General features: G+C 35.3%; 3 protein-coding genes across 3 annotated transcripts in view; 2 read left to right on the top strand and 1 right to left on the bottom strand.

Moving 5' to 3' along the window:
* nudt5 (nudix (nucleoside diphosphate linked moiety X)-type motif 5) overlaps nucleotides 1-16,474 on the top strand; it is a 72,900-nt gene that overhangs the window by 11,258 nt on the left and 45,168 nt on the right. The gene's annotated exons all lie outside the window — the stretch shown is intronic.
* The window catches only part of LOC109074574 (calcium/calmodulin-dependent protein kinase type 1D-like), a 59,289-nt gene that overhangs the window by 8,849 nt on the left and 33,966 nt on the right, over nucleotides 1-16,474 (bottom strand). Inside the window, exons 2-6 of the mRNA XM_042721703.1 lie at nucleotides 14,348-14,479; nucleotides 9,646-9,720; nucleotides 5,563-5,701; nucleotides 5,354-5,480; nucleotides 2,149-2,224 (exon numbers count right to left, since the gene is read on the bottom strand). Coding sequence (XP_042577637.1) covers nucleotides 2,149-2,224; nucleotides 5,354-5,480; nucleotides 5,563-5,701; nucleotides 9,646-9,720; nucleotides 14,348-14,479 — 549 coding nt within the window. The remainder of the gene's footprint in view (nucleotides 1-2,148; nucleotides 2,225-5,353; nucleotides 5,481-5,562; nucleotides 5,702-9,645; nucleotides 9,721-14,347; nucleotides 14,480-16,474) is intronic.
* The window catches only part of ccdc3a (coiled-coil domain containing 3a), a 59,198-nt gene that overhangs the window by 19,251 nt on the left and 23,473 nt on the right, over nucleotides 1-16,474 (top strand). The window lies entirely within an intron of this gene.

Here is a 16,474-nt window from a genome sequence, read left to right as displayed (position 1 = left end):
TTAACTTTTAACCATCACTTCCTTAATCCATTCCATAATGCTTCTTCCAGTTAAAAAGTCCATCCTCTGTTGTCTTCTCACATCAAAATCCACTGATATATTTATTAAGTACTGTTTTCGATTGTAAACGATGCTTGATATGTGCACATTTCTCCCTGATTCAGGTGAGATCAGGAGAAAGCAGTATTATGGCTAGAGGATTTGTATTTTAGCTGAAAGTTTGAAGTTAAAATGTCTTGATGGATTTATTTCTTACAAACATGCAGCTTTTCACTTCACAAGATGTTATTTGATGGACTGGAGTGGTGTGGATTACTTGTGGAGTATTGTGATGTTTTTATCAGCTCTTTGGACTCTCATCCTGATGGCACCCATTCACTGCAGAGGATCCACTGGTAAGCAAGTGATGTGATGCTAAATTTCTCCAAATCTGTTTCCATGAAAAAAAAAAAAAAAAAAAAAAAAATAATCTTCTTCTTGTTTGGTGTGATGGGGAGAGTACATTTTTAGTAAATTTTCATTTTTGGATGAACTATTTTTTTTTAAATCACATATATTACATTATGGGAGTTAAAAATTAATTCTAAATTTCATAATTAAGTAAGTTAACATTAACCTGTACAAAAGTAAACAAACTCAACCATAAACACGTGAATATTTGGGATCAGGACAGCTGTGAGTGGGAGTGATGGGAAGGACAGCTTCAGCAGTTTGTTGACAGACAGTGTAAGTGTTTGTGTTGGCGCAGGAGTCGCCCCAGAGCAGCCGGGATCCAAAGACCAAAACAAAACACTATTGACTCAGATGTACACAGAGAACTGCAGCAGACTAAGATATGAGAAGGTGATGAGGCACTTGTTTTTATGTTGATTTGTCTCCACTCAGTAAAATGCTAATTCACAGACAGAGAAACACAGATGGCTACAGCTCATGTGAAATGTACAGCTTTTATGACACACTCTCAGTATCCTAATGAACATTCCCACACTAAGAAATAGAAGAAAACATACAGAGGGAGGAAAAGAAGGTGAAAGGAAAATATCACAGTGGTATCGCAATGATTTGTTTTTGGGACAAGGTACTTTTAGTGTGAGGAATATTCCATTTATAGGCTATTTAATAGTAATGATTACAATCATTTTGCTGGAAAAATTATATTAAGAAATGTCATAATATTACATTTCTAAAGACTCTTTCGGTTAGAGCCAGGAAGTTTGATTCTTCTTCCTGAATCAGTTCAAACTGTCTGTTCCAAATGAATTGATTCAAAACTTTGATTCCGGAAGCGAATCATCATTCAAAAATGTTCATAATGTCCACCTGGTATTTTTTTTTATATAAATAAAATGTTTTCCTAAAAAAAAAAAAAAAAAAAAAAAAAAATATATATATATATATATATATATATATATATATATATATATATATATATATATATATATATATATATATAGTTTGGATAAATGCTGTTTTTCAACCATGTTTTTTTAGATATTAAAGTGTATGTACTATAATATGGGAAATATGGAGAAAACTATGAGAAAATCCTGTTGTTTATCAATTGTTATATTGTTTAAAATGAATCTAAATATTTGTTATGTTCATTTAGTGAAAAACTACAAAAAGATAACTATTTTAATATAAAACCTTGTAATATAATATAAATATTTAAATCGACTGTTTATAAAAAAAAAAAAAAATACTTTTTTTTGCCAAATCACACTGCCCTGAAAGTAAAAAAAACATGTTATATAAAAATTCATGGCAGTACCATGGCATTAGCATCTCATACTATCATGTACCATATTAACGCCGCAGTGTTTATTGGTAAGAAAGCGTTCCCATCTGCTGAGGAGCCAGAGAAAGTCCAGAAAACTTCCATTTATCAACATCTGAAATATTTGTGAAACTCTCTCTTTTCTGTTTTATGAACTCACTAAAACTGCACCACAACAATAAGCCCATATAAGGAGTCTGAGTAAAGTGGGGCACCACATCTGTAGCTCATCTGGAGAGATAGGTCATTTACTCAGAGGTCCAGTGACACTGTGCAAACGTTTTCTTCTTCTGAAAGATTCATTCAAACCTAAGCTGAAGGATTCCTTAGCTTATAAATGAAAGGATGAGTGTGGCATTATGGGTACTCACAGGATATAGGCAATGACCCCGATAGACCAGCAGTCCACAGCTTTACTGTATGGCTTTTGAGCGAGAACTTCTGGAGCTAAGAAGAGAGAAAGAATCAGATCAGATCAGATTGAGACAAATCATATCACTTCTGTCTGCCACTGAGTTTCTGTCTTTTTCGACAGTCTTGCAACTATATAAAATTAATGACATGAACATGTTTTTGTTTGTATATTATATATATGAGTGCAGGAGTCTGTCAAAGCTGCCAACCATAGAAATCATGAAGGGCACTCAATATACCTTGAGTCCTACTAAATTTATTCTATTTTTTTCCTCCATTTTCTGCCTCTAGGCTTATACTTCCTCCCTTCAGGAAACAAGCTTTGTGTCACTCACGAAACAAAAGCTTTGGTTCTGTGGTTTAGAGCTTCAACTTATCTTAGAGTCGCCTATTGTGTGTGTGTGCCGGACTAGTCTGTTACTCATGAAAGCTGCGTTTCGAAAAGCCCTTGAAATGAAACATGAACTTTTCTTTGAGTAGTGTTTTGTGTTTTTTGACCTTTACAAAAACAGCTCTTAAAAACACACACAGGTAGCAGTGATGAGAAAGACACTTTTAACCTGTAGCTTGCTTGGCTACAAGCGATGCATAATTCATAAAACACTTCAGCTAAAGCAAAGCTAATCCTTGAAAAAATTAGCTACACTGAAGCTATTTACAAGGGCAATATATTAGAAAAAAAGAAAAACATCTGAAACAAAGTACAAGGATCTCAATTAGGGTTGCGTTATGTATTAAATATTCATAATACATTAACTGTTATTTAGCTGGTATTGAGCAACATTGTGAATTTGATATTTTATTTTGTCATTAAGTTAAAAAATTCCACTCAAGAATATGACAGTGTTCTGGTATGTAAGTCTGTAGGTAAACTTCACTTAAGTTGGCAGGTTTGATTCATTTCTGTGAATCAGTTTAAAATGTTTCACTGAATAAAATCAAAACTCTGATTCAGTCCACTGTGTGACTAAATATAATATCTAATGTACTAATCAAATAACTGTTTAATTTAAATGATTTTAAATGATCTTCAGAATAAATACATAAACACTGAGCAGCTATATATTGTATATCTGATACTGTATCATTGAAAGGATGAAATCTCCGTTATGATGACTACAACAAACTCAAACCCATAATGATAAAATAATATACCAATTTAATAAAAAAAATAAAAAAAATAAAACATACTGAGGAACAGAAATAATTAATATGAATTTATTAATATTAAGTATTTACATTTCGCAGTTCTGAACTTTTACTTCTGCCATGGTATTAAAAAATGTGCTTGTGACCTTTTTATTAAAAATTTTTTCATATCTCAAAACTGTCTTTTCTTCTCAGAACTGCAAATTATATATTTTGCAATTTGTGAATATCTTTCAGGCCCTGTTTACACTAGTGCGTTTTCGTTTTAAAAAGTATAACTTTTGCTATGGTTACGCCTATCGTTTACACTACTCCAGCGTTTTCGTTTTAGTTTGAAAACTCTGGGGCTGCGTTTCAGTGTAAATGGACCAAAACAGAGACTTTTGAAAATGATGGTGTTGCTGCCCACATTCGCTCTGTGTACTCTTGACGACCGTGTAAACAATAACATCATGTGCATTGTTGTACCCATAGATGTATAGGTAGATTCCCCATTCGATTGCTCCAAGCATGTAGACGCGTCCGCAATCTAAATAATAGGGAATCTACCTATTCATATCTATGGCTGTGTAAACGAGGCCTCAATTCTGATGTAATATTCTAAAGTCTGAATTGCTAGAAAAAAGAAGAATTGCGAGGGGCAAAAAGTTTAAATTGTGAGATTAAAAATCACAATTATATATTTTTTTATTAATTTAGTCCTGTGGCTATTATTTTTCCTCCTATGAGGAAAAACCGTGACTGATCTGCTACTCATTAAAAAAAGTAGTTTGTGATGCTGAATGGTGAAAGTTACAGCTCAGTTTTAGTCATGCTAATTAGAAAGTATCGTGGCTACAAGTACACAAACACATACATACCGCATTAGGTCATATGAGCTTCTTTTACAGTTTAATTGAGTATGTGCAAACAAAACCTGCTTTCATCTCCCTATAAAAACTAAACAGTTTATTCCTGTCTCAGGACTGCAGGAATGGAAGTTTTCCAAGACGGGCTAATTTGAGGCTATGATCAATATAATCCCATCATCACATCTGAAGTGTCTACTAAAGAGATGTGTGTGCATGAGAGAGACGGTGAAGCAAAAATAAACGATGACAGCAGATGATCCTTAAATTTGATTGGGAGGGCTTGGTGTGAGATTGTTACCATTTAAAGACAAAAAGAGGGCATTCCAGACACACACACTCATACAAACACACTGAATGCATGCCTGCGTGCTGCTCTCATTCAGCTCTAGTGTTTCCATTGAGGAGAAAGCTCACGCACAGCAGCGTCTGACCCCGGTCCAGGATGCAACTGGTTGAAGACTCATTTTATAGCTGCCACAGCGCCGTTTAAACACAGTTACCATGGAAACTTGCCCGTAAAGACTGCTTTAAACACACATGCATGAAGAAGCATGTAGGAAACTCAACACTACTGAGACTCAAACCTGCTGCCTTTATTATGGTTTAGTTATGGTGTGTGATGGACCTACGAGAGGAGATATTTCAATCATGACTCTTACATGATCTTATTCATTTTGATTTTACAGTTACTACATTTATAAGTAAAATGAGTTTCTTAAGCTTGTTTAATGGTAAATGCTTTACAATAAGGTTTCATTTGTTAACATTGCATTAAGTAACAACAATTTTAATAGCAAAATTTCTGACCATATAATTTTAAAGTTACTTTTCTAATTCAATATTTTCTAAACTGAATATTGTGTCCAGCTGTGTTTATTTCACATGCAGCATCACATACAGCCATGTTGGCTCAGAGTGTTGCAGTCGCTCTAATCGCAGGGGAAAACCAGGCGACTCTGGGGCAGTTCTGTCAGTATGAGATAAGAATAAGCTTCAAGTGCAGATACAGGCCACACACAAATGAACCGACACAGGCATACCATGCAGTCACTCTTCAATAGCTAAAATATACACATTTGTAAATACAGTATATGAACATGCACATCTACAATAGACAAAAATCATAAACATCTGAATCTCTCTTTCATATCTAAACTCTTACCCACGTATCCCGGCGTTCCGCAGGCTGTGGACATGACATCACCTGTCCCCTCCATCTTAGACAAACCGAAATCACTAATCATGATCTTTGAGCCATCTTGAGGGTTGAAATAGAGCAGATTCTCTGGCTGAAAAGAGAAAACACACTCATATTGAAATCAAACATATCAAACCAGAGCTGAACTGTGAATGTGGGTGTGTTTTGTTCACCTTTAGATCTCTGTGTACGATTCCCATACTGTGGAGGTAGTTTACAGCATCTAGTACTTGTCTGATAAGCGTACTGGCATCTTTCTCCGTGTAGAAACCTTTCTCCACGATCCGGTCGAACAGCTCGCCTCCAGACACACTGCAAATAGACAGAAAGTGAGAGAGAGACCACAACAAAGAGCAGAAAGACCACTAAAAAAACTAATTCCATATTAATATATAAATTTAAATGATTAGTTACATATGAAAATACTAGCAGAAATGTGTGTCCTAATGTAGAGTACAGTTGCAGGGCTGTAATTGATGTGAACTCCCCTGTAGGGGGTGCTGCATGTCGACTCAGATCAGACAAACCCACCACAGTGCAACTGATCTGAATACACAGGGAAAAAGACTTTATCTCGTCCATGTAAGGGCAGAGACCAAGCCATCACACAATGGAGCCTTGGCAAAGAACTCAATGACGTTTGGCCTCTTGATCTCCTACGCCTGCATTAGCCAGTCATTTTTATGTAAATTAAAACTCTACTACATGCAATTAGGCAAATTTAAGCTCAAAGCTGGAGAGTTCAGACATGTGCAGCTTTTCAGAGCACATTAATGCTGCTTATTGAAAATGGGAGGATGGACTTGAGTGAGGTCTGAGCAGGGGTTGTTTTCAAACTTCTAAGACTATAGCACCCCCTTCTGGATGGAGATACAATCGCTTTTGTTCATAGTCTTTATTGTGATGGATGCATTGCCCATTGATGCATATACACACGAAATATGCATTAAATAACACTTAAGATTTTCGTGCAGCCTAATTTATCTTTTGTTTTGATCTATATGTAGGCCGCAGTTGAAACAAACATTTATGTGCAAAATTGCCCATGAAAACCACTTTCTGTTGAAAATCAAGTTGATCTACCCATTAGAAATGGCTCCTTAATGTACCAAATGCACATTTGCACCTTTTCAAGTTTATACTGGATAAAGCAGTAGTTTTGGAGACCATTTTGACTACACTCTTAAAAATAAAATTATATGGTTATATAAAGAACGTTCCATAGGACAAAAAGGTTCTTTATAATGAAAACAGGTTCTTCAGACTATTAAAATGTTCTTTTTTTGTTGTTGTTCTTTTAAGAACTGTTCTCGAAAAGGTTCTTCGGGCAACCAAAAATGGTGGTTCTACAATATCATTGCAAAAAGGTTCCCTATTGGTACCTTTATTTTTAAGAGTGCATGTAGGATTATTTCTTATTTTTACAAAGTACTACTGCTCCCAGTCTTACAATTTACAATATATATTCCTCCAGTGCACACTGGTTATTTCATTTCCAAGCCTTATTGACTCCTGCCAGCATGAGTTATGATTATATGGACCTTTGCAGGGAAGGAAACCATAGAGACCTTTTGGACTTTAATTGAACACTCCTTCTCTACATCCTCATGATGCACCATTTCAATTGTAGTCAGTGGATTTAAAGCGCACTCTCTGCTGCAGTATGCAGACGCCCTTAGTCCATCCCTTTCTCTCTGTCCTCATATAGTCCTCATTTCTCTCGTTCCACTGCCGTAAATCGTGTCATACTGTGCAGTAGTGCCTGAGGATCTAACATGCATGAAGAAAACAGTCCATATCTGATTGAATCACACTTGCACACACACTTACATGAAGAGTGAATTATGAAAAGAGTTTCTAAATGACATCTGTGAGATCATACAGAAAGCAGATTGGTTCTGTTTAAATATTCATCTCAACACCATAAGCCAAAATGTTCTTCATGTTTCTCTCAGTAACACACACACACACTCAGCACAACCTATTAACAGGGAAAAGAGGGGCAGGCTCCTGGCCAACTATCAAATTAACACTCTGGAATTCAAATTCTAATGCGGTTTCCAGGGGCAAAATGAGGACGGAAAATAAATGTTTGTTTCCTTTAATCCGCCTAACTTGCCTCTCGTCTCCGCATCATCAGCCTTTAAAGTAGAAATGAAATCAGAATTGACCCCATTTATGCTGTTGTCTTCGTAATCTCTCATGAAAATGTAATAACAGGCTCCGTCCCTGAACTGAATTTCCTTTTGGCTGACGTCAGCAACCCCTCGCCTGCAACCACCTGTCATAGAAACCACTTTACACGATCATGTCAATTCACGATGGATAAAGTATGTTGTCCATGCACTCACTTTTCTTATCTACATATATGGACACAGTCATTTGAGTTTTTGAATACACAACCCACAGGGAATCAACATCATAAATGACCTCTATGTAAAGATTATTCCAGGATCAAGTTAAGTTAATCTACAGCATAATGTTGATCAGCACAAAAAAATTATTTGGATTTATGCCTCTCTTACTTAATAAATAAATAATTAAAAACTGAGTTATAGTTAGGCACTTACAATGGAAGTGTTAAAATACTCACAAGATGTAACCAATATGAAAATGAACCATTTCTGTGTCAAGTTATATCTAATTTTACTGTTCATATGACAATGTAACACCTAAAATGACTGTAAAAATAATTTATTTTTACAGCTCAAATATTACACAAGCTTTAACAGAATAATTAATTTATAACTTGGAAATACACTACTGTTTAAAAGAAGTTTGTTCACCATGTCTTCATTTATTTCATCACAAATACAGCAAAAACAATATTAATGTCAAATATTATCATATGATTTAAAATAAATGTTTTCTAATTGTATATATTTTAAAATGTCATTTATTCCTGGGACACAGAGCGGAATTTTCAGTGTCACATGATCCTTTAGAAATCAGTCTAATATGCTGATTTGCTGCTCAAACACCATATCCTTTTTTTTATTAATATAAATCTCAAAAGAACAGCATTTATTTGAAATGGGAATCTTTTGCAACATTATACATATTTACTGACACTTTTGATGCATCCTTGGTGAATTAAAATATTAATTACATATTAATTAATTAAAACAGTTAATTTCACTGGCTAACATACATTGCTAATAACAAAATTTAACATGCTCTGAAAACACGAACTCTGCTCTGATGCAGTAAATCGTCTTTCAGGCTATATTTATTTAATAGCCAGATATAAAATCCATATGATACACACACTACATGCTCCCCTTTCATTAAGGTGTGTGTGTGTCTGATTGCAGTGCTGGACAGACACGCACATTCTGCTACCCATCACCGATGTTACGCAACGCTTCTACGTCAGCATACAGCAGCTCTCAGCCAACTCACCAGAATGCCACCCTCTCTCTTCCTCTCTGTCCAGATCGACATTCTTCATCTTCCAGTTCACTGTGATCTGGGTCGTGGCCCACTGTGTCATCCTTTTTTCTTATCGCTTTACAGATTCGTTTTTGTGCATTCATGTGTCAGAACATTAAGCTCATCGAAACAGAGCTGAAGTGAAGGACGGTACAGAAGTCACTTTAATACTTGAGCAAGAGGTCAGACTGTCAACTGCTTTTTAATCAAAGAGTAAAAACACAAAATACAGTGTTTTTAAGCACAGAAATGTCTGGGGATTACATAAAGATGAGCAACAGAGCTGTTCTTATATGTCTGTCAAGGTTTCTTGTGGTCATTTAGTTTTACATTATCACTTCTCACCTTCTCTTTGACCATTAGAATCAAACAGGCCTTTTTTTTTACTGTACTTTTAAGACTTCAATATGTAAATGACCTCCGTTATAATGGGCTAACCTCTTCGCATGTTAAATGAGTTAGCGACGCCCCCGCTGGGTTGCTGAATACTGATAAGGAGATGACGATGTGGGCGGTAATATGTTAAAGTCATAGTTCACTCAATCCTGAAATGGCGGAAAATCATGGACCATAGACACCATCAAAAGGGACCGTAAAGACATTTGATATTTCAAAAGATTTCTGTTTCAAATAAATGAAATATGTATTCATCAAAGAATCCTGAAAAAAATAGTATCATGGTTTCCACAACATCTTACCCACCCCTTTGTACATACACAAGCAAATAACTGTGTATTTGTTTGCTAAAATGTCCACAGAATGAACAGGAAGTCATGAGCACATTGTGCATTGTGGGTAACTGTGTAAATGTCAAACATACTCACAGCTGCATTATTAGGTAGAGGTGATTGGAGCTTTCATAGATGTCCTCCAACGCCACTATGTTCTCATGCTTAATTCTGCAAAACAAAAATCATAAAGCTCATTTAAATGCACATATACATATTCAAATCAGAGACATATAATAATGTGTATCTTTTCATCTGAATGGAAACACGGCATAGAAATTCTGTGTTTTTGTGAATATTCATGTATATTGTATTCAAATGGTATAAAACAGTTAAAAATTGAATGTAATTCATTAACTATTATTATAAAGGGAGACAATTCTGTGTAAAATGGATACAATTGCTAAAAATACATCACAGACACACACACACACACACACACACACACACACACACACATATATATATATATATATATATATATATATATATATATATATAATAAAACTTTGTGAAGACAAACTCAGCTGTAATTGCAATTAAAAAAAATATGCATTTAGCGTTTATTTGTATGCATGTGTTTGCTGCAGTCTGGCTCGCTTTGCCTCTGGGTTTGTTTAGGAAGTTAATTTAACACAGTGGAACATTCTGGATCTTCTCATAAGCATGTGAATACTTCAGTGGTGCACATTTCCATAAGCCCATTTAATGTACAATAAACACTGCCAAGTTTTATCCTATGAACTTGCATGCACTAGCATGTATGTTTTTATCACTGAAATTAACATTCACCACATGTATATTTGCTCATGCATTTCAGGTTAAGGTAAATAACATTTTAATTTAATTTAGATTTGTATGTATATACAGTATATTGTCATATGCCAAAACAAATGACTAAATGGCTTTTAAAGACTCTAGAGCATTTAGATTTACAGCTAGTCTAATTGTCATTTAATGGATGCTGTTAGGGTGCCTGCGTTAAAAAGTGGCTTTTTCATCTCTGTCATATCAACTGGCAATATTTTTTTTGTTTTGTTTTTCTTCTCCTCTCCTTCCCTGCAGTGAACATCTCTCTCTTCTCTCGTCATGGTAACACAGTCACGGCGGCTGTGTGTATACACATTAGTGTTGCATTTTAAGTGAATTCTGATCAGCGAGTCCAACTGGCACATGATAACAGGCCAGGCAATGACGCAAGTGAGCGGACAATAACAAGACTCACGCGCGCACACTCGCTTATAATGGACATCAACGAGTACAGATAATACATTTGTTTCCCCCCCCCCACCTCAGTTTCCTATAATTGACTCTCTTTGTACATCCATATGTTCAGAAAAGGTTGATCCCTACAGGTAAGGGCCAATCATCTCAGAAACGGCCCTTTCATTGGTGCTCACTGCTGTCTGAGCCCAGATAAAACAGAAAAAGGTTTTGGTTCAGAGAAATGCAAAATAAAAGACTGCAGTAAAACGCCTCCAAGCAGCCAGCAGGTGTTCGTTTTTGTCAGAAATGCTCCTTGTATTGTAGTTTTACATATAAAAGAGTTACTGAGGAATGGATGAATATGAGAGTGATTCATTTAGTGGTTTCATATCGATTCGCGATTCAATGAACTGAGAGTCACCTCTGATGCAGCATATTAAAACGTTAGCTTTGGAAACAAATGAATAAACAAAGACATGCTCTGCTTTTTCTTCTCAAACAAAACCTGTAGGTCGATTCGGCCTTTGACGTATTGATTTTTCAAAACTGATTATGGAAAACCTGTCTGCTGGAGGATTACAAAGCCATTCACTGGCTTTAATATCCCTCTTTGATGCGTTCGCTGCTTCTTCCCTCTGTCTGTTTCTCTCTCTCTCTTTCTCCTTTAGCAGTGAGTGGGCAGAAGCTGTAGCACGACTCATTCGCTGCCTCTGAAACCATCTTCTCTTTTGATTCAAGAGGAAAAAGCACTAAGGAATAGAGGTGAAAGCAGAACAAGGAACAAAAAAAACACTCTCTTTTCCATTATTTCACAAAAAAACACTGCTGAGTGCCAATAAAAAGAAATCATTTAGCAATAAAAAAGGTAGAATGACTAGCTATTTACTGCTGAAAGCTGCGTCTCGCTTTCTTTTGTGTCAGGTGCTTTTAAGTAATAAGTGATTCACTTCAGCATTCACATTATCTGATGTGGAGTGAGACTCATTCTCATTAAAGAAAATACACAAATGAGATCTATTTTTATAGGCAAAGTTCACCCAAAAATTTAACTTCTGTCATCATTTACTCACCCTCCACTTGTTTCAAACCTGTCATTTTTGGACAAACTTTCCTTTAATGTCTCAATTGCTTCTCCAAGACAGAAATGGAGAGCAAATGGAGGTTTACATATGAAGATGTACTGTATGTACTGTAAGTTTGTACTACTCAAGTGGGTCAAAACACACTCTAAAATTCAGCTAATTGCAATTAATGTAATTTTTAACAGTTTTCTTTTAATTGCAATTAACATGCAATTAAGTGTCTAAAAACATAACATTGAGTTTGCACATAAATATATTCTAGAATATTTTAAGTTCTCTTAATAAAAGTATGCTTAAGTGTACTTCTTTTTCACAATGTTATATACTTTTACCATGTCAACAATTGTATGAAAATGTTCTCTTTTGATTCAATTCTTGAATCTCCTAAGAAATTTTAGGAGAAACTTCTGAGACAAAGCTAATATTTAAACAAAACAAGTAATAACAACTATCTCTTCCATGTAAATCTTATTTTTTGACTTGACTCATGACAAATAATGCTGTGCTGGCTAGCCCCACCCACCTTGAAATCTCATTGGTCCATAATCCTAATATTTCTTGACTGACTGAGACTATTGCCTTATGCAGCATTTTAATTTTTAGTGTGGACTAAAACATTTATGACTGGAAACTTCACGTCATGCCTGATTAGAACCCAATTATGTCTTGTGAGCTAAGAAAGAGCATTCTTTGAGCAATAAAATTTCCCTCTGGGTTAGCGAGTCCCATGTCTGGATAAATCGAATTGACTTAAGTATTTAAACATAACATTAGTCAGTCAGGCAGCATGACTCTGAGGCATGCTGGGAGTGTATGTTAGCGATTCTCTGCGGGTATTGCGAAGATTAAACTCTAACCTATGAGCGCATCTCATTATCTCACTTGTAGATGTGAAGGAAATATCTTCCACATATGCAGGCAAGACAAACAGACAATGAAGAAACGAACACACTCTCGTTCGTTGGCTCGTGTGTGCACTCTCTCTCTCTAATTACAGGCCTATGGCATCACCCAGGAGATGTCAGACAAGCTGTCAATCATTTGGTTGTTATTATATGAGATGAGGGAGACCAAGACTTGAAGGACAAAACTGTGTGTCCGATCTCCAGGGTACGATCGCTGTGACAACAGAAGCCCATGTCAGAATCAGAGGCAGCCTTTCCTGATGAGTCTCAGGGGAAACACCCGTCACACACCATATGTCACACACACCGAACACACCTGCTTTCATTTGCACCGACAGCGGGAAAATACCTGAGAAATGTGTTAAGCTTGTTGCTTGTATGTGAGAGGTTGGTTTGCTTTGCTTTCTTTGAGTTAGAGTGGGCAAATTAACAGTGATAAAATGAAGAAATAAAGAGAATATTAAATGCAGAGACATCTAACGCTTGGGCATACTCTCTAATGTATTTGTAATATGTACCTTTAATGGGCCATGCATTCATTTAGCTTATATCAAAATATTATTTTGGATTTCATTTAAAAAGAGCATGTCAAGATGGACTGAAGTGACTGAAAAACTAAAAATGAACCTATTTAAATATCTGCACAAAGGTAAAGCTGATTTTTTGTCCATGTCAAGTCAGTGAGGAAACCCTTCATGAATATCAATTAGGACAAGGGACTGAAAAGTGTAAAACTGCCTGGCAATGTCAACGCTAGCTAATTAATATTCATGAGCTCACAGATTCCCAAAAATGACATCACAACCAGCCCGTCTTTGGCCTCTTATATATATATTACACTACAATATTTTTTTTTTAATCTCTTAAGAAGTTCTCTTATTTATTTATTTATATATATATATATATATATATATATATATATATATATATATATATATATATATATATATATATAAAACAAATATTGTGAAATGATTGCAATTTAAAATAAGAGTTTTTACCTGTTTTTTTTCTTTCATATATTTTAATTGGACTAAAATTGGTTGAAATTACAGATTATTATTATTTTTTTTTACATAATATTGGATTTAATCCAAAAATTATATTAAAATATTAATCAATTTAATGCATCCTTGCTGAATAAAAGTACTAATTTCTTACAAAAAAAATAATAATAATTCTTACAGACCCCAAACCTTTGAAAGGCAGTGTGATTGCACTAAAATCAGTTGTTATTACAGATTTAATTCCAAAAATTTCTACTCTACTCATGTTTATCACTTTAAAGAATATTTTTTAATACTAATAGGAAGCAAACAGTATATACTGTGCGTTCAGTATGCAGTAAGCATACACTTATTTTCCATTCCAAGCCTCTGTCCACACTCACGGATACGGTTCACACGCATACCGCTTCACGGAGAGAGAACATCTGAGGGAGCTTCCCTGCTGTAACTGGACGAGGGCACCGCAGTTACCAAGGTAACTGGAGGTCAAACCTCAAGCAAACAAGCTCCTATCAATTGGCAAACTGAGAGAATGAGTGTGGAAGAGGGGTGATGCTGTTGCCATGGGTACAGGTGTGGTACGGGAAATGGAACTCACTTGCGTAGAACGGCAATCTCATTCTCGATGCTGCTCTCCTTCCCCTTCAGCGCTTTTTTAGGGATGCACTTCACAGCGAACATCTTTCCCGTGGACCTCTCCTCTGCCAGGACCACCTCTGAGAATGCACCCCTTTAAAAGAGAGAGAGAGAGAAGAGGGTTTATGGCTTAATTTATGATAGAAGAGCTGGGAAATACTGACAGTGTTAGTTGGATGCTACAGGTTAATGCATACAGCTGAATGTAATCAATTGATTCAGTCAAAAAATGAAATATTAGTGTTGTCAAACAATTGTTACCGTGTTTTTGGACCATGTTAATACTACGGTAGTCTTTTACTATGAATATGGTAATCATTTTGTACCATAATGTATTTTTAAATATGAGGTTACTATCCAAAACTTTAACAGACATTTTATAAAAGTGTGTTTCAAAGCAGCATTACAGCATTAAACAGGAAAATATGAAACAAAAAAAAACAAGCACTAAAACAACTATAGTGTCATTATTTTATGTCAGCTCATTGTTGGTTCAGTTCAATAACTGTGTAAAATTAATTATGGACAGTTCAATTTAGCTATAAGCATTTCTCCAAAAGACAATAATGTCATTATTCTGCCTGAGTCAGTTTAGTGTTAAATTCAGTTCAGTTAATTAATGTGTTGATGTTGTAAAATTCAGCAATTATGAAACAAATTCAATTTTGGTGTTCTGATTCCTTCCTAACTGACATTTTACAACATCAGCATGTTATAACTGAATTGAATCAACAATGAACAGACTCCCTGAGTGTTGCAAAATTCATCAATTGTGAAACAAATTCGATTCAGTTATAAACATCTGTACAGAAGACAACATTATCGTTATTCAGTGAGTCAGTTCAATGATGATTCAGTTCAGTTCAATTCAGTGGTAATTTGTTCATAACTGATGAATTATGCAACATCGACATGTGATTGAACTGAAGTGAATCAACACTGAACGATTCATTGAATGCTGCAAAACCCATCAATTACGAAAAAAAAAATAGATACAGCTGTAAGTACTGTAGCTCTACAGAAGACCGTAGTGTTGTTATTCACCTAAAGTCAGTTCAATGTTAATTCAGTTCAGTGTAAATGTTGCAAAATTCATCAATTATGAAACAAATTTCATTCAGCTATAAAGTAGTTCTACAGAAGGCAATAGTTGATATTCAGCTTTTGAAAGGGGCTCGCTGTCCAGTCAATCTCTGAAGCACTGAGTGTGATTAAGTACTTTACAGGCATCAGCATCTACACACAGGTGCTAAAAGCCTTCTGTTGTCCTCTCATACACTATTCAACAGTGACCCTACAAACACACATATTTACAAACTACATTTACTATGCATTTAGCAGACGCTTTTATCCAAAGCTACTTACAGTGCATTCAGGCTAACATTTTTTTACCTAACATGTGTTCCCCGGGAATTGAACCCACAACCTTTTGCGCTGCTAACACAATGCTCTACCACTGAGCCACAGGAACACACTAGATTTGCATTTCCCGAAGGAAACACCAGTGCTCGCAAGGCATCAGCACAGTGGTGTTAAAGTTTTCTGTAAGTTCGCTAAAGTTATTGCCAGTGCCCTTGAGCAAGGAACATAACCTCAGGTTACTCCAGGAGGCCTAAACCTGAAACAAGTGTACTGGATAATGACTACTTGCATTATTATTGTATATTTTTTTTTATTTCAACTGAAGTGCACTGTAATGAGTCAGTTGAATCAGTTTACTCAGCATTTATCTTGGTAACACTTATTTTAGCTATTTCCTAGGTAATGTACATATAAGTAAAGCTCTATATTTTAATGAGGGAAAATCTTGAAACTGTTTGTCTAGAATTTTCTTTAATAGTATTTTAATTCAGCAATAAACAATGACAACGAGATCATAAATGTAGCTTTTTTAGCTCAAATCTCATAAAAACTGTATTTTTCAGTCTGGTCCAGGACAGTTTTGTATCAGGAAAAAAAAAAAAAATTTTACATATATTACAACATGGCCATGTACGTGTAATATATTACAAATATTACAACATGGCCACATTAAAAAAAAAAAAAAAAAAAACCAAACCTGTTTGCCCCTGATCATTATAATAAAAAA

Source organism: Cyprinus carpio, chromosome B4, assembly GCF_018340385.1.
Source record: "Cyprinus carpio isolate SPL01 chromosome B4, ASM1834038v1, whole genome shotgun sequence".
Classification (NCBI taxonomy): Eukaryota; Metazoa; Chordata; class Actinopteri; order Cypriniformes; family Cyprinidae; genus Cyprinus; species Cyprinus carpio.
The sequence above is the reverse complement of the archived record's forward strand: the minus strand, read 5'-3'. Positions and strand labels throughout refer to the sequence as shown.